Source organism: Bos taurus, chromosome 3, assembly GCF_002263795.3.
Source record: "Bos taurus isolate L1 Dominette 01449 registration number 42190680 breed Hereford chromosome 3, ARS-UCD2.0, whole genome shotgun sequence".
In the NCBI taxonomy this organism is placed as follows: Eukaryota; Metazoa; Chordata; class Mammalia; order Artiodactyla; family Bovidae; genus Bos; species Bos taurus.
Genome location: NC_037330.1, coordinates 115,191,735 through 115,212,752, shown reverse-complemented (window position 1 = coordinate 115,212,752; position 21,018 = coordinate 115,191,735). Strand labels below are relative to the sequence as shown.

The window sequence follows — 21,018 nt, the reverse complement described above, 5'->3', positions numbered from 1 at the left end:
TGGCGGGCTACAATCCATGGGGTCACAGAGAGTCAGACAAGGCTGAGTGGCAGAGAACACACACACACACCTGGATTCTTCAGCTGAGAATGGTGCGCACTTTCAGGGCTGGGCTCCGACACTCTCAGAGCCGGGGTCCACCCTTCCTGGCTTCCCTGGACAGAGGCTGCTACAGCCCCCACCCAGCTGACCGTTAACCTGGAGGTCTGAGAAGCAACCCCATATGTAATAATGTCATGAGATTCATCAGGATGGAGTGGACGGGGAATTAGGGAAGGAGGTTAAGCAAAAAGCTTTCCCCTGAACCAGAACTCGGAAGTGGCCTTTGAATCTGCCGGTCGGTGGCTGATGTCCAAACCTCCCCCAGGGGTTGCAGGTAGGCAAGTACCCTTTGCAGGGGGGGGAAGGAAGGGAGCTTCAAGGCTCAGCACACGTAACTCTCAATCCCAGCTTCCTGGCCTACCGAGTAAGGTACTCGTCAATTTGAAATTTTTAACTTAAATACTAAATATCAAATGTATTATTTTATGATTTATAAAATGTTATGTGTACAATGTATGAATTGTAAATAGAGTAAATATTAAGCAAAATTTAAACATGTGTATTTCAGAATGATAAAAGAGGCAAATACATTCGGGGGAAAAAAAAAGTCAGTGGAACCCAAATTGTGACCTCTTTCCAAGGGGGTCATTATTTTTACCCGTTTCACCTTAAACGGAAGAAATGAATTTTTCACTGTAAAAGAAGGTAGGACTTCTCACATACACAGCACCCCACTCGCCCCACTTCCTGGCCAGGGAATCGGCAGCTCGGGGCAGCACCCACACCCTCACGTGCGCCTCTCACCCTCACCTCCAGCCCGGAGTTCCAGGAACACAGGAAACTGAGGCACAGAGAGGCCACGGAACGCGCCCGAGGACACACATCCAAAAACAGAAACACAGGCGCCGGGCGCCAGGAGCCCTGTCCCAGGCTGACAAGCCGCACGGGCATGAGACCAGCTTGACAGGGTTTCACAATGAGCCTACTGGCACTCCATGAGAACACAGGGAAACCAAACTCAGCAGAGAGCCTCACAGGGTAAAACGAGCTCAGCATCGGACCCTCTGCCAGACACCATGTGATGTGTCGTGGGTGGGACACAGCAGATCTCCTGGATAGTCTCATGCTGATTCATCTGTGAATGATCTACTCCGAAAAGGTCCATAATACCCCACCAGAGTCCTCGGATCATGGAAGGCAGGGTGAGGACGAAGTGCCCAGAACAGCTCTTGGAAATAAGCACGTTTGGCTCGTATCAGGAAGGACGTGAATCCATGTGCTGCAGATGGAGCTAACTCTTCCAGTTACATAGATGAAGGGGAGGTGGGGCGCGGAGAGGAGAAGAAGCCAGAGAAGGGAAAAAGACCACTCTGCTCTCCCCACTTAAAAAGTGAAGGTACAATAGCCAACAACTTAAAAAGAAGCGGTTAAAATGAAGATTGTCAGAAAACACAGGATGAAGCAGCGGAAACAAAATAAAAGGTTAATTCACACTCGTAGTTTTGAGAATGGATCTGCCCCACTTGGGCAAAGGTACGTGTCAGAGCAACCACAAATCCAAGCATATCCACATATGTGATATGTTCTATTCCGGGGTCTTTTGCAAAAAAAAAAAAAAACACACACACACACACACATAACAAGCATTGGAGAAGGAAATGGCAACCCACTCCAGTGTTCTTGCCTGGAGAATCCCAGGGACGGGGGAGCCTGTTGGGCTGCCGTCTATGGGGTCGCACAGAGTCGGACACGACTGAAGTGACTTAGCAGCAGCAACAAGCAATTATTCTAAAGTGAAGCTGCTGGGCCACATAGTTTAGGACTCTCTTTCACACTCACTCTGACCTCCCTGAGAAGGAGAAGGGGATGACAGAGGACGAGATGGTTGGATAGCATCACTGACTCAATGGACATGAGTTTGAGCAAGCTCCGGGAGATGGTGAAGGACAGGGAAGCCTGGCGTGCTGCAGTCCATGGGGTCACAAGGAGTCAGACACGACTGAGCGACTGAACGACGACAACTGGCCTTCCTGAGAATCAATCACAGGGACTCTACTTAAATCAACGAGGCAGCTGGACCTCAGGGCAGTGAAATGACTTCTCAGGGCGCCTTGAGCCTAAGTTTGCAGCCAAGACCAAACGGATTCCACTGACTCCAGAAGCTGCACCCTCTCCATGTGGCAACGGCTCCCACAATAAACAGAACATTCTTTCCTGCCACCATCATTGTGTAACTCACATACCTGAAATCAGTTCAAGGCAAGAACGCTAAGAGAAAGCAAAGAAAGAAAGAAGCATGGGCTATAGAAGAATCAGATTAAGGTGAGGCTGGGACAGCACCCACCGTCTTGAAGCCAGAAGGACAAAGGACATCGGGATCATGGGGGTCTCAATGGCCCAACAAGGGCCCAGGAAGCAAAGCCAAGCCACTGGGGCAGCTGCCACCTGTGGGAGTGGCCTTTGGGGGGCGCGGGGGGTGGGAGCAGACTTCCCTCCGTCCAAGACTGCTGCTGCTGTGCTGTGCTCAGTTGTGTCCGACTCTTTGTGACGCTTGGACTACAGTCCTCCAGGCTTCTGTGTCCATGGGATTCTCCAGGCAAGAGTACAGAAATGGGTTGCCATGCCCTTCTCCATGGGATCTTCCCAACCCAGGTATCAAACCCAGGTTCTCCTACATTGCAGGCAGACTTTTTACCATCTGAGCCACCAGGGAAGCCCAAGACCACGAATTCCAGGCCCCAAGACAATGAACACGGCCCCCCCTTTCAACATCCCCTGACTCTGCTGTGTGTGGAAGCCTCCAGTGACCGGGAACAACCAACTCCAAGTGTGAGGGCTGGCTTGTGCCTTCTGAGACCTGAGTCAACCTTTCCCTAATGCATCTCCCTCACCAGTGACTCCTGGGTCGTGTTATGTCTGGGAGACAAGTCTCCAGGCTCCCGGCTTTCCCTTCCAAATTAAAAATCCCCTAGTGTCTTTGAATGAACTGGGCTTCTAGAGCCTTCAGTGAACCAGATCAGGAAAGCAGATTAGGCATCTCCTTTTAAATGCAAGGGAGGTCAGAGTCAAGTATGGTTGGGTCTCTAGCCTGGGACCTAAAATAACCAGAAGGACAAGATACCTGCGTATCCAGGAGCTATGGCTGAGCCGTGGGCACCACCAAGACAGAGCCTGCCTTGCTGGGTCCACCACTCCACCAGTGACCTGGCCAGGGACTGAGGCTGCAGGAAAGCAGGTTACAAGTGTAAAATCCTGTCACACATATCTCACAGACTGACTTTTCCGTTGTTTAAAAGCCCTTGCCAATTGGAACAGGAAGGTCCCAGATGGATAAACACCCACCATCCCCCATGTCCATCCACTGACCAAGTGGCATCTGGGTAATTCTGGTCTGAGGACAAGAGGGCAGGAACTGCATCAGAGGCTGGTGGCATTGTTTGCAGAGTCAATCCTCAAGTGTCAGCCCTTGCAACGACAGGCACAGGGGGCGAGAGGGAACACGATGCCCTTTGACAAGCATCTCAAACAGATGAACATCCACGCATATGAACACGAATCCCACTGGCACCCAAACGCAGCCCACGGAATAAAGGGAGCGGCCCTACAGGTCGATTAAACGACTAAGTCAGGCAAAACCTTGCACCTGACGATCGCACCAGAAGCAAATTCGGTACTTGCGAAGAATTCTCAATAAAGGATGGGAAAAAAGGGACCCTCTTTTCCCCTTTCCCTGCCACCAGCTGAAGTGTGCCTCTTCTAATTATCTTTATTGGTCAGATAAGGAGAAGCCAAATAATTGCTTCCCAAGCCTCTGGCTGGTACACTCTGGTACTGAAGGAGTAACTGGGACTCTCATCCTCCAATTCACAAACTTCACTTCTTTTGTAAGCTTTCTGAACCTTCAGATCCAGGAGGGATGTCAGAATTGAAAAACCAAGGCAAAAAAAAAAAAAAAAGAAATCAAGGAGAAGAGATGAGAAAACAAAAGGTCAGGACACATCTTTGAATTAAAGCCAGGCAAACCAACAGATGTGTGCTAACACTTTTTAAACTCTACAAGCATATACAGTTTTGTCTTAAGCAAAACATTAATAACAAGAGAAAAGAGAACAAATGGGAAAGCCAAGATCGGTGGAAATGTATGAGAAACAGAATGTCTCAGACGGTAACCTACAGACGAAGTATCATCGTCACACTACACCCTAATGTGAGCTCAACAAAACCTACATCGAAACGATGCTGGGCAGATGGCACTTTCTCTCAAAATGATGCGAAGACAATAATCGCCCTTCTTTGTGCTAATCTGTTGACCTTAATACCAATTCTGTTCATCACCTGGGGATATAACTGCAGCTGCACATACTTTATCTCAATTGATGCCCTAAATAAATAAAACCTCTTTTTCATTATTTTACTCACTGTGTCACCATTTTAAATGAGTATAATTTTTCACATAATTACTGAAAAAGAATAACAATAGCCTAAAAGCAATTTCCCATGATAAACAAAAAACTCATGCCAAAAAAGGAAAAAAGGATAAATAAACCTCCTGGAAACCAAAACATTCTTTTTAATGTCTGACAATGGCATTAGTCATATAGATCAGGGAAACAGGAATCTTTTTTTTTTTTTAAGGAATTAATTATGGAAATCTCAACCAACTTGCTGATCAAGAATCTCCTCTTTTCTACCTGGTAAACTCCTACTGATCCTACAAGAACCAAATCATTTTATCCCTCTGCGAGGCCTTCATTCACTCCACCCCCTCTTTATGGACATTTGCTCCCTTTTTTCGTGTCCTCCAGTCATTTCGTTAGTTCTTCCCACAAACACTTATTACAAGTCTATGTGCCAAGCCCAGTGCTCTTCATTCTGCATGAGGAAAAGGAACGGGACACCCAGAAGGGGCTCACTGAGCATTAGACCTGGCAGAATGTTAGACCTTCGGACACACTAGGGCTAGTGTTTAGACACTACAGAATCTGCCTGCAATGAGGGAGATTCGGGTTTGATCCCTGGGTCAGGAAGATCCCCAGTAGAAGGGCATGGCAACCCACTCCAGTATTCATGCCTGGAGAATCCCATGGATGGAGGAGCTTGGTGGGCTAGAGTCCAAGGGGTTGCAAAGAGTTGGACATGACTGAGTGACTAACACATTTTCACACTTTTCGATACTCAGACCTTACTGTAACATGTTAGGGTCAGTGCTCCAATGGAGGTCTGCTGTGCAGAGAAATACAGTCATATGTTCCCCAAAGTACCCATGAAGCTGTGGTTCACAGGATTCACCATCCTCCCCAATAGGCTACGGACCTTGGAAGTCAGGAACTGCGTCCTAGGAAGCCCCAGCTCTCTGTAGAGTACACGACAGAAACTCAAATGCCTCTTGATGCAACAGAACAAGAAAAGAGCCAAAAATACAAAGTGGTCCCAGTGCTTTATAGTTGCGTCTATACTTCCAGACATTTTTAACTGTATACCCAACCAGACGGGTGCACTGGGCCCATGGTAAAACTGGAAGATTCTTCAGCAGAGGCACTTTCAAACATTCCTTTGGCTTCAGGATATTCCAAGCCCAGGTTGAGATCTAGAGAGACGCTGACAGGTGACTAGGATGAAACGTGGGCTCCAACTAGAGAAAATTAACATGGCAAGACACAGCCCAAACGTCTGGCGCACAGAGCGTCTCTGCTGCCCAGCGAGGCTCTGCGTCCCAGGTGGACTGTTCCGTCTCCAGGAAAACGAGTCGCCAACCTTATAAGTAAAACAATGGGGATTTTCCTAAATGTCTACCTGGAATCATTAACTTTAAAAAAAAAAAAAGTGAATTCCAAAACGTCGAGTATGTAATTAGTTCAAAATGTTTCAAACGAGAAACTTCAAGTGACACTCTCTTTAAAGCCCTGAATGTCCTTCTCAGCAACAAATTGAGTTTCAAAGTGTAGCATGGAAACATATACATCACCATACTGAAACAGATAGCCAGTGGGAATTTGCTCTCTGACACAGGGAGCTCAAATCAGGTGCACTGTAACAACCCAGAGGGAAGGGATGGGGAGGGGGCAGGAGGGAGGTTCAAGAGGGAGGGGACAGGTGTGTATCTATGGCTGATTCACAGCTGATTCATGGCAGAAACCAACACAATACTGTAAAGCAATTATCTGCCAACTAAAAATAAATTTTAAAAAGGTACCCAAAAACGTATCAAGTTATTTCAGTCATTTCATTTCATTGTTGATTCACCTCTCCACTGAAGGGTTTAAAAAAAAAAAACCTATAAAACAGTCTCTCTGCCTACACAAATTGAATGATGCAAATCAAGAGAATCAAAAATTAAACAGCAAAGCCACTCATCAAAACGTGTTGTCAAAAATCAGTTATAAATGACTAAAGAGCTAATCTCAGTCCGGGCTATCAGTGAATCACTTTATTGCTGTAATCAATCCTCCCAGACAGCAACAGAACACGCCGAAAACACGTGTGGCCCTGGCCTGGCATTGCCCACAGCTGGTCCCAAAGAGTAGCTGCAGGCTGGCCAGGCCAGCGCCAGCGAGTAACACCCTACAGCCTAATGAATCATTCATCATTTGATCTTCCTTTGTATTAAATTATACTGGTGTCAACAGACTCTGCCCCGTTACATGCGTATCAAGTAACAGGAAACTGCCCTTGATCTGACAGAAGGCCTCTCTGAAACATTGTCGTTGCTGTCGGTGTTCAGTCCTCAGTCATCTCTGATTCTTTGCAACCCCATGGACTGTAGCCCGCCAGGCTCCTCTGTCTATGGGATTCTCCAGGCAAGAATACTTGAGTGGGTTGCCATTTCTTCCTCCAGGGGATCGTCCGGACTCGGGTGTCGAACCCGCATCTCCTGTGGTTCCTGCATTGACAGGGAGGTTCTTTACCACTGAGCTACCAGGGAAGCCCCTGAAACATTCCAGGGCTTCCTAACAGCTAGGAATCTGAGGACAACAGCCCTGGAACCCTGGGAGGCGAAAGATACACATCACTGGGGAGAAAGGGGAAGAGCCTCCTCAATGGACAAAACCATTAGGGATTAAAAACTATGAGAAATCATCCCATGACAGTAGGAGCTTTTAATCTTTAACCCTCAGTTCAATTCAGTTGCTCAGTTGTGTCTGACTCTTTGAGGACCCCATGGACTGCAGCACGCCAGGCTTCCCTGTCCATCACCAACTCCTGGAGCTTGCTCAAACTCAAAACTCTTTAACCCTAAAGCCTTGAAGTAAGGTTATAAGAAATCCATAGCAATGTGATGCGTGAAACTCTGTGCATTCTTAAAATCAGACTCTAACCATCTTACAAAGGTACCTGGTTCAAGACTAAGCAAATTAACTCTAAGAGGCCAGTTACATAATCATCAGGTAATCTTTTAAAGTTCCTTTCCAAGAAGTCAATTCAAAAACTTAACAGCTGAAGGACTTCCTAGGCAGTCCAGGGGTTAAGACTCTGCACTTCCAATGCAGGGGGCAGGGGTCTGATCCCTGGTCAGAAATGGCACAGCCAAATTAAAAAAAATTAACAGCTGAAAGTGTGTAACAAAAGGAAAACCTGCCCCCCACGACAAATCTGCTCTAAGGTCCTTTACACTCGAAAGGACGTCAAAGTTTGACACAAAGTGGCTGAGATTTAAAGCTAGTGACGCTCCTCTTCAAACACATCGCATTACAGGTCTGCAACAGCTTGCCTGAAACTCTGATATCCAAACAGGGCTGAAGACGGAAGCTTGACTCACAAGTTCTTAGCAGCCTCTCGGTGACCAAGCACATTTATCACACCAAGCGTGAACATCCCCAGCTTTGCTGCCCTTTGTCAGTGTCTGATTACAGGGTGCTGCCCGACCTCACAAGCCGTGTTCTGCCACACACACCACTTGACCTTCCTGAAGTCCTCATCTTCCAAGTCTGGCAAACCCGCCTGGCTCCGTGGTTTAAGGCGCTACGGACATTCACAGGGAAGACTGAGCCTGGGCTCCGGGGCACGGCAACGCTACCCGAGAGAATTCTGCCCCAAATTCAAAAGCTCATTTAAACAGCACCTAAATGTTGCATAACCTACGTCACAGGAAGCAAGTATGATAAAATGAGAAGAGCAAAAAGCTGTGGGGCTGCACCTTTTCCTTGGAATTAGATACAGGCCTTACAAAAATCCTGAGCACACTTACGCTTCAAGGCTGTTTGCCAAAAGACAGGTGAAGGAAGTAGTTCTGTGATTACCTAGAACTGTGAAATAAGGCCCTAGAGTTCTGACTGCGTGTCCTCTAATCTAGTTCGCGAACATTCGTTTTCCCACACAACTCACAAAGCTAGAGAGTTACTGTCAGATGAAAGTAATTCCACCCTGAGAAGGAAGGGCCACAGGGACAAAGCAACCAAGTGTGATTTTAGTTATTACTATATTTTATATACTGCCCTAGAGAGAGAAAAAATTCCCAACACACTTCACATCTTTACTATTCCAAACCGACTATCGATCCATTTGACCAGAAAGGAGACACCCCAACCCCAAAGCTTCTAACTTGCCTGCATAGCCACCAGGATGGAGCACTTGCCTCCTAAGTGGTGTGTGGGCCAGCTCCACGCCGGAGGTGTACTTGTCTGCAACTCAGGCAGCTAATTACTATTTTCTACAAAGACCATGAGAACAAAGATGCAAGCCTGCTATCAGAGGAAGAGCTGCCTGCAGAGCTGAACTTCCCCCGAACACAAGTGATGGTAGCGGTAGCTTATTACAAACCAAGGGTCTCAGCTTTCAATGAGGGCAATACCTTGCGTTGTTTTTAATATTTTAAGGGCATGTGGGAAGGGATGGGAAAATGGTGGGAGTCAAATGAGGTGCCTTCTAAAAAATTCCAGGGCAGGTTAAAACAAAAGGTATGTGCAACAAGTTAACTACAGATAACTACAGAGACCTGCTATACCCTCATTAATCAAAAAATTCAGATTTTAACACACCGCACATTCGACTGCTTGGTTCCAAACATCTTCTGTCACCTGAGGATGAACCAGAGCGGAAGGGAACATGACATCACCTGTGTTCAGTTTACCTTAAAAAGAACTTCAGTGACGGCAGTGGTTTCTTTGTGTCGGCTGGTTTTAATATAGGGCTTGGCAGCCAGCTAACCTGTGAAGTCCACTAAGGAGGAACACTGTCTCCAGGGGTGGTGAGTTAGCAGTTGAGAACCTCTAATTAAAAATCCACACAACAGTGCTTCACCCACCTCCATCCATCTCTACTGGCAGCAGAGTTTGATAATTAGCAGAAGGGACATTACTAACGATTTCTCGGTGGTGGAAAATGCGCACGGCCAATATTCTCAGACATCGCTCACAGCCCTCCCCGTGAGAAGAAGGGTGCAACAATCCAGCCATCCCCCTGCACCTGGCCTCTTCCCTTTAGGGTGCTGCCCAGGCACGCAGAGTTTTGCTGTTTCTGGATAATTCTGACTCCCGAACAAGTACCAGAGGTCAGTTGGTTCTTGCAAGAGACTATTACACCTTCCTCCAGAACCTTCTCTGCAAGCCCTCTGGTGGAACAGAGAACTGAGATTTCAGGATAGGTTGTGGGGCTGTGGTCTTCCTGCCTGAATGCTAGCATACATTCCCAGAGTCGGGGCACGGAGGCGTTCTCACTACATGACACCACTTGGCAGGGAGACCGTGGGCAGAGACCCAGCTCTGACCACTGGAGTGAACCCTCTTAACCAGCAGGGCAATAGGTGAGCGAGGCCACACAGCAGCATTCGCAGACGGTGGCGTCTGCAGAGACCAGCTTGGGACGCGGGAGGAAGAAATTAACCAGGAGGAAGCCGCCTCTCCCGCCAGGCAGCATCACCTGCGTGGTGGCGTCAGGAGCCAAGCTGGGGTCCCTGGGGCAGCCCACAGATACCACAGGCGGCACGCGCGCAGTGTAGCCCGACCTTATGGAGAAAGAGGGCTGCGCCAGCAACTGCGGGAGAAAGACACCGCTGGGCAAGGTGATATCTCCGCAGACAGGCTCACAGTGGCCTCAGAGACAGGCCCTGAGGGGCACCAGCACACGCGGCAGGGAGCAGGGGCAGTCAAGAACTTCCAGACCCGCAGTACCGGAGTCCACTCCTTGCACGGCGACCTGCCGTCAGTGACCCGGGAGGGTCGGTCCCTGATCTCTCCCGACCAAGCCCCGGCGTGTTCTACCAGGCAGGCCGCCTGCGGAAACCCCCACCCCACTCCGGCCCTCCCCTCCCCGGGCCGCGCTGCCCACCTCTGCGTGGGGACCCGTCGATGCTCTCCGCGCTGGACGAGTGCGCGTCGGCCGGGGCCCGCCGCAGGCTGCTGAAGTAGCCGCGCGACCGCGACGCGCCGCTCCGCGGAGAGGGCCCGCCGCCGGGCGCGCCTTCCTTGCGCGCGAAGATGCCGCTGAAGAAGCGCAGCAGCCGGTGCTCCGACGCCGTGCCGTGGCCCGCGGCCGCAGCCGCCGCCCGCGCGCGCTCCAGCCGCTGCAGGTCGCTGTTGTCCAGCGTGCGGTTCTTGCTTTTGCTGCGCTCCCAGCGCTCCAGGTCCGAGAGCGCGTCGTTCTTGCTGAGCACCTCACCCACGTCCAGGGTGTTGCGCTTCTCCGAGGCAGGCTGCCCCGAGACCGCGGGCTCCAGAGCGGCCCCGGGGTCGGCCACCTCCTCCCCGCCAGGGGCCCAGGCCAGGCTCCCGGAGCTGCTGTAGCGCCTCCCGCGGCCCAGGGCCCTACCCCGCGGCGCCTCGGGTCGGCTCCAGTGCCTAAAGCTGAGGCTCCGCCGCAGGGGCGCGGCCCGGGCCCCCTCCACGTCCGGACTGCCCGACGCGGGCGAGCCCGACCCCTCCTCCACCTCCTCCTCCATGGCCCGGGGCCTGCCGGTCCGGTCCTCGAGCTCCGGGCCGCGTGCGCAAGGCCGGAGCCGCCCGAGTTCCAGCTGCCCGGTGCTGCGGGTGCGGAAGGTGCGGAAGTCCCAGGCGCGCGGCGGCCGACGGTCCTCCGGGTCCTCAGCACCCGCCGCCTCCTCCACGAGCCGGCCGGGCGCGTCCGGGGAGCGCGCGGTCCGGGGCCTCCGAGTCGGACGCGTGTCCGGGCCGCCGGGGCCCGGCGCGCCCAGCTGCTCCTTTCTGACCATGGTCACGGAGATGCGGTAGACGGTCTTCCTAGGGGGCGGCCCGCGCGGCATCGCGTCCGCGGGCGGAGACGCGGGTTCGCCGCTGCCGTCCAGCAGGTACATGTCGCCTCGGGCCGCGGCCGCCCGCCAGGGCTCCGCCGCATCCAGCGCGCCGCGGGCCGCCGGGCCGCGCCGGTCGGGGCCCGGTCGCCGGGCGAGGCGGGGAGGGCGGGCGCGCCCGGAGAGCGTCCACGCCCCCCGGCTCGCCGCGAGGGCGGGGGGGCGCGCTCAGGCTGCGGGAACGGTGCCCCAGGCGCCCGCCAGCCCCTGCGCCGCGCGGCCCGAGTGCGGGGGTCCGGGCCTGGGGCGCCGAGCCATGGGCTGGCGGGACCGGCGGGCGATCAGGCGCGGGGCCGGGCTCGCCGGCAGGTGCGGTCGCGGCGCGCGGGGCCCGGAGCGGGCGGCGGCGCCCGCGGCTTCATTGTCTACGGCGCGGTGCCCACTCGCATACTCCGGCCTTGTCCGCACAGTCCGCAGCCTCCGCCACTCCCTGGGTTCGGGACGCGCGGGCAGCTGCGCGGGCCGCGGGCGAGGGGAGGCGGTTTAAAATGGAAATGCGCGCCGGGGCGGGGCGGGGCGGGCCGGGGGGGCCCGACCAGCAGGGACCGCGGGCCGCGCGCCCAGCCCGGCCGCCGAGTGCCGGGAGCGCGGCGGCGGTGGGCGCGCGGATCGGCGGTCGGGCCCAAGCGCCGGGGTGGATCGCCGTGGCGCGGACCGGAGCCTCCGGTCAGGTGGGGGGCGGGGCGCAGATGAGTAGGGGAGGGGGCGGTGAGGGCTTGTTTTGCCAAAGAAAACAAAATATGAGCCCTCTGTCACCTACTGAGGATTTTTACGAAGACCCTGTCCTCATCGAGGTGCTTTAAAGAAGATCTGACTCAAGAGGCTTGTTTTATAAAACAAATATTTTAGGTACTGGTCCTAACTTTACAAAGGAGCAATAATGCATTCCTAATAAGGGCCCAGGAAGGCAACATCAGGCAGGTGATGGGAGTGTGGGTCACACCAGAGCCCTCCAAACAAAGGACCTGCAATTTCACTCCTAATTAATATTTTGGAGTATTTTCCCAACGTGGAGGGAAACCTCCTGACAGGCAGGCATTTGCTGTCTGGGGTCAGAGGCAAGAAAACACAGTCAGGAAGGGGAGAGGGAAGAAGGCTGGCCTGTCCCAGTCCTGTGAACTCAGGGATCGGCTTTTGGTTTTTACACCTGTTAAGTAGGGATGGAAAAGGGAACAAACAAAAAACCCAGTACCTAAACTCTGAGCATTCTTGTGAGGACTGAACTAGCTCAGATGCATGTGCAGGCATTCTGTGTAAGCACTAAGTATTTGCCATCTTTGCCCCACCAGCTACTTCTTGGCTCTCTGGATACTGGTTCTCCGTATTATCCAACGCAGCACGATATTCAATGGACTTGATCCACGTATTAGTTCTTCGTGGTGTCCTGAAGATACATCTCTCCAGTTCGCTTGTTTAAAACTTTCAGAAAGCAAATGTCTCATCAAACTGGATGCTCTTCTACAGCCTTCTCTAGGCCTGAAAATGCCAAGACTGCAGGGAGGTGGTTTCTAGGAAAAGTGCTAGAGGCCAGGCCAGGTGTGACTGTGGGATTAGACAGCTGTTTGCAAATGCTGATTTCCCTTCTTTAGTCTCTTGAATAATTATGGGGCACCTATTGTGTTTATGGCAGGGAAGATGCTATAAAGATGAATCGGGGTCTCTTACAAAGCAGGTTATAACCTAGGAAATCTGAATTTTACCTCAGTGAAATGAGATATTTGGGCTTGATGAGATAAAAGTTGAGTTTATTTTTTAAAAGATACTTTATGGTATAGAGGATTTTAAGGGCCGTGAAAATACCCTGTACCCTGAATGATAGATATGTATCATTATATATTTGTCCAAACCCATAAAATGTGAAACCTAGAGACTGTTACACAGAGTAAGTCAGAAAGAGAAAAGTAAATTTTGTATATTAATGCCTATGCATGGAATCTAGAAAAATGACACTGAGGAACCTATTTGCAGGGCAGAAGAGAGACACAGAGAACTCATTGTGGACGCAGGTGGAGAAGGAGAGGGCGGGGTGGACTGAGAGAGCGGCGCTGACATATGTGCAGGGCCAGGTGTAAACAGCCAGCGAGGAGCCGCGGCACAGCACGGGGGGCCTGCGACAGCACGGGGGGGTGGGGGGCGGCCCAGGAGGGGGGACATACGTGTACCTGTGGCTGGTTCATGTGGGTGTATCGCAGAAGCCAATGAGATGTTGTAAAGCAATTATCCTCCAATTAAAAATAAAGTTAAAACATTTTTAAAAAGAGTGAACCCTAATGTAAACTATCGACTTTGGGGGATGACCAAGTGTCAGTGTTGGTTCATCAGTTCTGACAAACTAACCGCTCTGGTGGTGGGATGGAGGGATGCTGATGTGTGGGATGGTGGGAGTGTGTGTGTCTGTGTGTGTGTGAGATGGTGGGAGTGTGTGTGTGTGTGTGTGTGTGTGTGTGTGTGTGTGTGTGATGGTGGGATGCTGATGTGTGGGATGGGGTGTTTGTGTGTGTGTGTGTGTGTGTGTGTGTGTGATGGTGGGATGCTGATGTGTGGGATGGGGTGTTTGTGTGTGTGTGTGTGTGTGTGATGGTGGGATGCTGATGTGTGGGATGGTGGGACAGTGTGTGTGTGTGTGTGTGTGTGTGTGTGTGTGTGTGTGTGTGTCTGTTAGTCACCCAGTAGTGTCAGACTCTTGGCGACCCCATGGACATGTAGCCCGCCAGGCATGGGGGTGGGATAAATGGGAAGTCTCTGCACCTTCTGTTCAATATTGCTAGGAACCAAAAGCTACTCTGAAAAATAAGTTTTTTAAAAAGTACTTTAAAACACATTTGACCACCCTCAGAGGCTCTACCTGGACACATAATCACCACCATCATTGACTCAAGCTCCATCCCCCTGCCCCTGGCACTCGAGGATTCAGGAGTGGCGTCTCAAACACGTCCTCACTGAGAAGATGGGGGACCCCGGGCAGATCAGTCTTGCCCCCTTTGATAAGACCCATGAACCACCAACCTCTACAGCTACAGCCGGACAGGAGTCATCTACCAGAATGAGGTTTCTAGAACCCACAGGTCAGGGGAATGCAGAGGCTCAGAGAGGGTGTGTGCTTTTCTGCAAGGGTACACAGCTCATCACTGAGGGCAGAACCGGGGAACACCCTGCCTGTGCCCACTTCCACGCTTCAGGGTCACTTATTCTGTTAGCTTCCTGCTTTGTGGACATGAGAGAGAGAAACGGCAACTATTACTGAATTTGACACTGAGTGAGTGAGTGAAAGTTGCTCAGTCGTGTCCAACTCTTTGAGATCCCATGGACTACACAGTCCATGGAATTCTCCAGGCCAGAATGCTGGAGTGGGTAGCCTTTCCCTTCTCCAGGGTATCTTCCTAACCCAGGGATCGAACCCAGGTCTCCCGCATTGCACGTGGATTCTTTATCAGCTGAGCCACAAGGGAAGCCCAAATTTAACACTAATTGAATACAGATGATTCACAACCTGTCAGTAAGTCTTCATTTATTAATTGCTCCATCTGTTGAATTTATTCATCAAATATATATATTGAGTATCCACTGTGGCACTCCGCAGTGAGGAGGCAAGGTCTCTGATCTTCAGAATTCACAAACCCGTGAAAAAGGCTGCAGATCTCAAGGCCAAGTGATGGAAGACACACAGACAGGAGGCTGAAAGACTGTAATGGACGAGCACCCGAAGAGACAGCTAAAGCCTCCAATCTTACAGCTGTAAGACCTAAAGGTCCACCAGGTCTGCAAGCAGAGAAACGAAAACTCAGCAATGCAGAGAGACCTGATCTCTGTTAGGACCAGGATCCAAGACCTGAGCTTAGCCTGGGGTCTGTTCTCACCATGAAAACTTCAAAACATTGAGATGAATTTTAACATGAAATCAGCTGGCCCATAATTAAGATATAAACTACATCTCGATATCTGGGGCATTCATAAAAGCCCAACGGTGGGGGTGGGCGGTGGCCAGCATTTCTTTAGAGCCTGAATACCGTGCAGTTGGGCTTCCCTGGTAGCTCAGCAGTAAAGAATCCAACCTGCCAAGACAGGAGACGTGGGTTCAAGCCCTGGGTCAGGGAGATCCCCCAGAGAAGGAAATGGCAACCCACTGCAGTATTCTTGCCTGGGAAATCCCACTGGACAGAGGGGCCTGGTGGGCTCCAGTCCAGGGCGTCACACCGAGACAGACGCGACTTCAGGACTAAACAACAGGCAACACTGGACTGTCAGGGTCCTCCCAGTCCCTCCGTGACTGTCTCAAATCCAGCCCGGGTTTTGCACTTTGCCGTGGGAGGCCGCAGGCTGCAGAGTAGAAGGTTCCATCGGATCCACCTTAGATGACACTGAAGGAGCGCGCTGTCTCTGCTCCAGCCGGCGTGGTCACTATCCTTCAGTGCTTTCAGCCTCTCCGACAGCCCCCGTTTTCCACGCAGTTATAGCGATTCCACATGAGGCCCAACGGTCTGCAGGGGAAAACCTGGGAGAATGGCTTCTCCCTACCACCCTGGATACATGGGCTCTTCCAAGGCTCAGCCAGAACCTGCCACTCCAGAATCTAAATCCTTTCTCACAGCCAGACCTGCCTTTGAAAAATAAAAATAATTACACTATATGTGTTCAGGTGGGCATGGTGCTTTCATCTTCCTCTTGCTTTTTAAAGCAGCCCCTCTAGGCCATTACTTCTTGAATTTTTTCCAGCCATGGAGTATATCTGTATCACCATTTGGGCTTTTAAAAAAAAGAGATTGGGGTTGATCTTACTGCCACATCAAAACCGAGCAGCAGGCAAAGCCCTGATACTGCAGAGATGCCGGTGTCAGAGAGGGAAGGACTGCAGAGGGGGGGTCCGGGAGAGGTGGCCGGCCCTATCTATGCCCCCAGCCCCCCATTCATCACCCCTGGCAGCTGACGTCGCTCTCCCAGCCCCAAGCTGATAAAGGTCCTTCGGCCACCCTCCCGTGACATTCCAGTCCCGGGCCATCTCTAGCTGCCTACAAATGAAACACCCCTGCGTGAAAATGCTATCTCGCAAGCCTTCCTAGAGCTGATCAGCCTTGTTTAAAAGGAAGCCCCTGGTAGACCGCAGAGCCATCTGCTCCACGAGCTGCCTTTCCAAATAACAGAACATGCCAGCCAGTCACCACGTTTACAGCATCTTGGCAGAGCCCCATCTGTGGACCACAGAAACCACCCACCCCCTGCTGGCCTTGTCCTGGCCTCTGCACACTCACCCAGCAAGAGCTGACAAAGACCCCTCCCCGCTGTCACGGGGCCTGTGACAGGCTCTCTTCTCGAAGCAGGCTGACTGACCGATACATACAGGAAGCAAAGAAACAGATGCGTGTTTTCCTGAACAATTCCCTAGCAATCTCTTTCGGCCAGAGACTCAAGTCCGATGGAGAAGAGCAGGATCTAGATCTAGGATCTGCTGCAATACTCAGCCCCTGCCATCACCCTGCCGGGACTGACCTCATCAGGGACCCCGCTGTCCCTCGTTTTCAAAACTGCAAGTCAAAGTGGGACTCGAGGGAGAGACCTTTGAGTCACAGAAGGACAAAGCTCGTGCTCAGTCCCTGAGGCAAGGACATTCTGATCCAGCAGGATAAAGACCACGGGGGGCCTCCGAGCACCTTGGCAGCATCTTCCCTCAAGGACCAACCACGGTACAGTCGCTGCCATCCTAGTGGCGGGACCACGTGCCGCGTCTGGACGCACAGACGTCCGAAGGCCTGTGCTCCACACCCCTCAGTTTTAACAGGAAGCCCCCACGGCATAACCGCAACGGGCAAGACAACCAAGCTCCAGGCTTGAGAGTGAGGAACCAGGTCACCACTACCGATCACCACCGAGCCCGGTTTGACCGCAGAAGAACACGTTTTCTCAGTCCACTGCCTGTCCGCAGGCATCCTCAGCTCTGAGATTCGGGCAGTTCTGGCCACATGGAAGCCAGAGAGCTGGGTGCCCCTGCGGGTGGGCCAGGGCAGAGGAGGGTGGGAGAGCCACCCCCGCAGCGTCCCGCCAGCCAGGGTTTCTCCGGGGACCTTCCTGCAGATTCCAGATGACTGTTGATCGACAAGATGCTGGCAGTCGGCACCACGCTTGCGCAAGGGTGCTCACACTTGACTCAAAGAGGAGTTCGCGTTTGAGACGAACGGCCACCCTGACAGTCAGTGGACCAGGGGGAAGTGGTACTTGAGTTAAGAAGCAGGTGGGTAAGAGAAAGGCAGAACACTAGTATTTCTACCTGAAACACTCAAGAAAAGATGTCCAAAAGAAAGTGGTATGTGGCTTTCCGGAGAAGGCAATGGCACCCCACTCCAGTACTCTTGCCTGGAAAATCCCATGGACGGAGGAGCCTGGAAGGCTGCAGTCCATGGGGTCGCTGAGGGTTGGACATGACTGAGCGACTTCACTTTCACTTTTCCCTTTCATGCATTGGAGAAGGAAATGGCAACCCACTCCAGTGTTCTTGCCTGGAGAATCCCAGGGACGGGGGAGCCTGGTGGGCTGCCGTCTATGGGGTCGCACAGAGTCGGACACAACTGAAGTGACTTAGCAGCAGCAGCAGCAGCATATGGCTTTCATCCAGAAAAGGGTGCGTCCACCACGGCGCTCTGAGCATCCTGAGCTGGTTCCTTCTTGGTGGGGCCCATCCTGTGCATCGTAGAATGTTTATTTAGCAGCATCGCTGGCCTCTACCCACTAGATGCTGGTAGCAACACACACACACACACACACCCCGCCTCTGCAGTTGGCAGATACTGGCAAAAAACGTCTCCTGGGAGCACAATGCCCTAGGTGGGAAACCACAAGTCCAAAGGCACAGGCCAGGCACACTCACATGGAAAGGAGACGAGGACTCCCGGTCTTGACTTTTCATTTTACCATTTTACTCATTCAGCCAGTCCCGCCTGCTTCTGCATGTGATCAAGAAAAGCTCTGGACAGCCTCTCCATAGAAAGAGAAGCAATTATTTCCAGCAAATCTCTCCCAAAATACAAAGAACAGCAGCAGTTACAGAGGAGGCCATCTGTGATAGACACGTCATCACTTACGATTAGTTTAAATGAATAAATATCAGGAATGTGATTAAAATGCTGGAAAGGAAAAACATGAGGTTTCACCTATCTTAATTACTTAAAATCCAAAGCAGTGTGGTATTGTGTTTAATCAGAAAATGTCTTAAGCAAGATGCTTGAAGGTTTGGACCCAGGAGTGCGTTCCAGCACTGCCTAGGTGTGGAGCGAGTACCTGAGCACACGTGGGATCTCCACTCCCGCCATAAGCCCCCGCAGAGACTGTGTGTAGACTGGACGGGCCACAGATCCAGGGCGGGAGATACCTGGTCACACGGTCCCCTCCTGAACTAGCTCAGGTGACCATCATTCCATTCTTTGCAAATGGGAACCACTGTTTAAACTACAGCAAGCGAGGGCTGGAAGAGATATTCAGTCAGTTCAGTCGCTCTGTTGTGTCTGACTCTTTGCGACCCCATAGACTGCAGCACGCCAGGCTTCCCTGTCCATCACCAACTCCCGGAGCTTGCTCAAACTCATGTCCATTGAGTCGGTGATGCCATCCAACCATCTCATCCTCTGTCATCCCCTCCTCCTCCCGCCTTCAATCTTTCCCAGCATCAGGGTCTTTTCAAATGAGTCAGCTCTTCACATCAGGTGGCCAAAGTACTGGAGTTTCAGCTTCAGCATCAGTCCTTCCAATGAACACCCAGGACTGATCTCCCTTAGGATAGACTGGTTGGATCACCTTGCAGTCCAAGGGATTCTCAAGAGTCTTCTCCAACACCACAGCTCAAAAGCATCAGTTCCTCGGTGCTCAGCTTTCTTTACAGTCCAACTCTCACATCCAAACCTGACTACTGGAAAAACCGTAGCTTTGACTAGATGGACCTTTGACCCATTTCACAGATAAAGCAGCCGACTCCATGGTAAGCCACCTGGCTGAGGCCACAGAAGAGGAGCAGAGGGCCCTGGACACAGCTGGGACAGGAGCCCCCAGGAAACGTCTAAAGTGAAGCGGAAACCACAAGTCCACTTAAGCAGGCCAGTGATGAGCAGCTTTTGATTTCAGAAATATGCTGGTGTCAGGGAGGAGTTAGGTCCTCACTCTCCAATACAGCAATGTGTCAGAAACATCTTCATGGTCTTGCTAAGTGTCAGGCAAAAGAGACTTAAGCTAGAATGAAAGCCAAGCCTATGAACTGTCACTTTATGGAAACAAATACCAACCCCCGCTGGAGTGACAACCACAGCGGCTCCCACCCACGGCCACCGTGGGGCTCCCAGCAAGGAAGCTCCCCTTTCTTCCATCCAGCCTCCAGCTCTCTGCGGCAGTTCAGCCGAGGAGTCAGAAGAATTTAATCAAGGGCGACACACAACGGTGCACCTGTCCCTTGAACAGCTGCAAAGGAGCCCTGGAATGTGGGTGGAGCAAACCCAAGCAACTCCTACAGATTACCTAACCCTCCCAGCCTGCGAGGGCAGAGGGGCTGAGCCCACCTGCTAACATCTTCCTCTGCAGGATCCCACAGGAGGGACCCCCTCATAATAACATCTGCCCGATGGGGCGGTCCTACGGACACGGCAAGCAAAACCCTGGCGAGAGTCTGTAGGGACCCTCCTAACAGCCTCTGCAGTGGAAACCAACACCAGGAACTGGCAAAGACCAGCCAGCCACCTGAGCATGTGTGTGACAACGGCTGGGTGTTTTCCAAGCTGCTCTTTGGACCCACAGACCCCCAAAGAGTCGTAAAATCCAGAACTCCTGTGAAACTAAAAGTCGAGGACACAAATAATGCCCTGGGAATTATCAGCACGGTGACAAAGCTCACCTTTATGGAGAAAAAGCCTATTTGAACAAGAGTTCTCATGACTGCAGCCCATGTGGCATCTGGCTGCAGAGATATCTGGAAATCTTTCATCTGTGCCCGGGGACCTAAAGGTTTGATATGTTTTTCTCTGAATGCTGAAAATAGCATGTTTAAGATGCCTGTTTGAAGCTCAAATCCACCCCCCTGCCCCAAATCTGCAGTGGGAAACAAGTGATCAGCCTCCTGCCTTCATTAGCCAAGGTGTCACCAGCTCCCTGGTCCCCAGGCTGGGAGGATAAATGCCCCACAGCGGCTGGCAACAGCAGCCACCCCTCCTCGGTAGATAACAATTTGCATAAGAGCTCTGGGGACAGGAGAGAAGTGGGCCACCAGGATCAGTTCTGACACAGTAAGACAGAATAAGACAGAATAAAATGTCCACATCTTCGTATCTGCTCGCCACGCCCTGGTCATCGGCACGCAGCCTGCAAAGAGAAGGGGTGAGGGGGTTCCTGGAGCGGAAAGCTGAGGGGTGCAGAGGGGCACGGGGGAACACGGGGCTGCGGGTCTTGGCCCAGAAGACTCCGGCGGGCTCTCGGCTTCTTTACCTGGTTATGAAGTTGTGCGAGGCATGTCTCCTTTAAAAACAATCACCACTCGCCCTGGAACCTTCCATGAAGAGAGATGGACCAAAGCGGGAATGATGAGTAAATCAGCCGTGGGCAGGAGATCTACAGGGCCCAAAATCTTGACTGCGTCTCCCCCTCCGATCATTTCTGGCCCCCAGGAGTGCTGCTGGACTGTGAACCTGCCTGGTGACGGACCAGCACAAAGCTTTCTAAATTTGGAAAAGGAGGTTCCACCCGCCAGCTCTGGGCACCACAGTGGGTGG

The 21,018-nt window shown here is 52.0% G+C and overlaps 1 protein-coding gene across 9 annotated transcripts in view; it reads right to left on the bottom strand.

The window, feature by feature from the left end:
* Positions 1-21,018, bottom strand: part of AGAP1 (ArfGAP with GTPase domain, ankyrin repeat and PH domain 1) — a 561,115-nt gene that overhangs the window by 392,516 nt on the left and 147,581 nt on the right. For 2 of the 9 annotated variants that reach the window (XM_024990249.2, XM_059885237.1), the window contains exon 1: positions 10,306-11,773. The exons of 4 other annotated variants lie outside the window; for them this stretch is intronic. In XM_024990249.2, the coding sequence (XP_024846017.1) occupies positions 10,306-11,287 (982 nt within the window). In that variant the 5' untranslated portion in view covers positions 11,288-11,773. Of the gene's footprint in view, positions 1-10,305; positions 11,777-21,018 lie in introns of those variants that run through there. 3 more of the 9 variants (XM_059885235.1, XM_059885236.1, XM_059885233.1) reach the window with 3 other exon arrangements.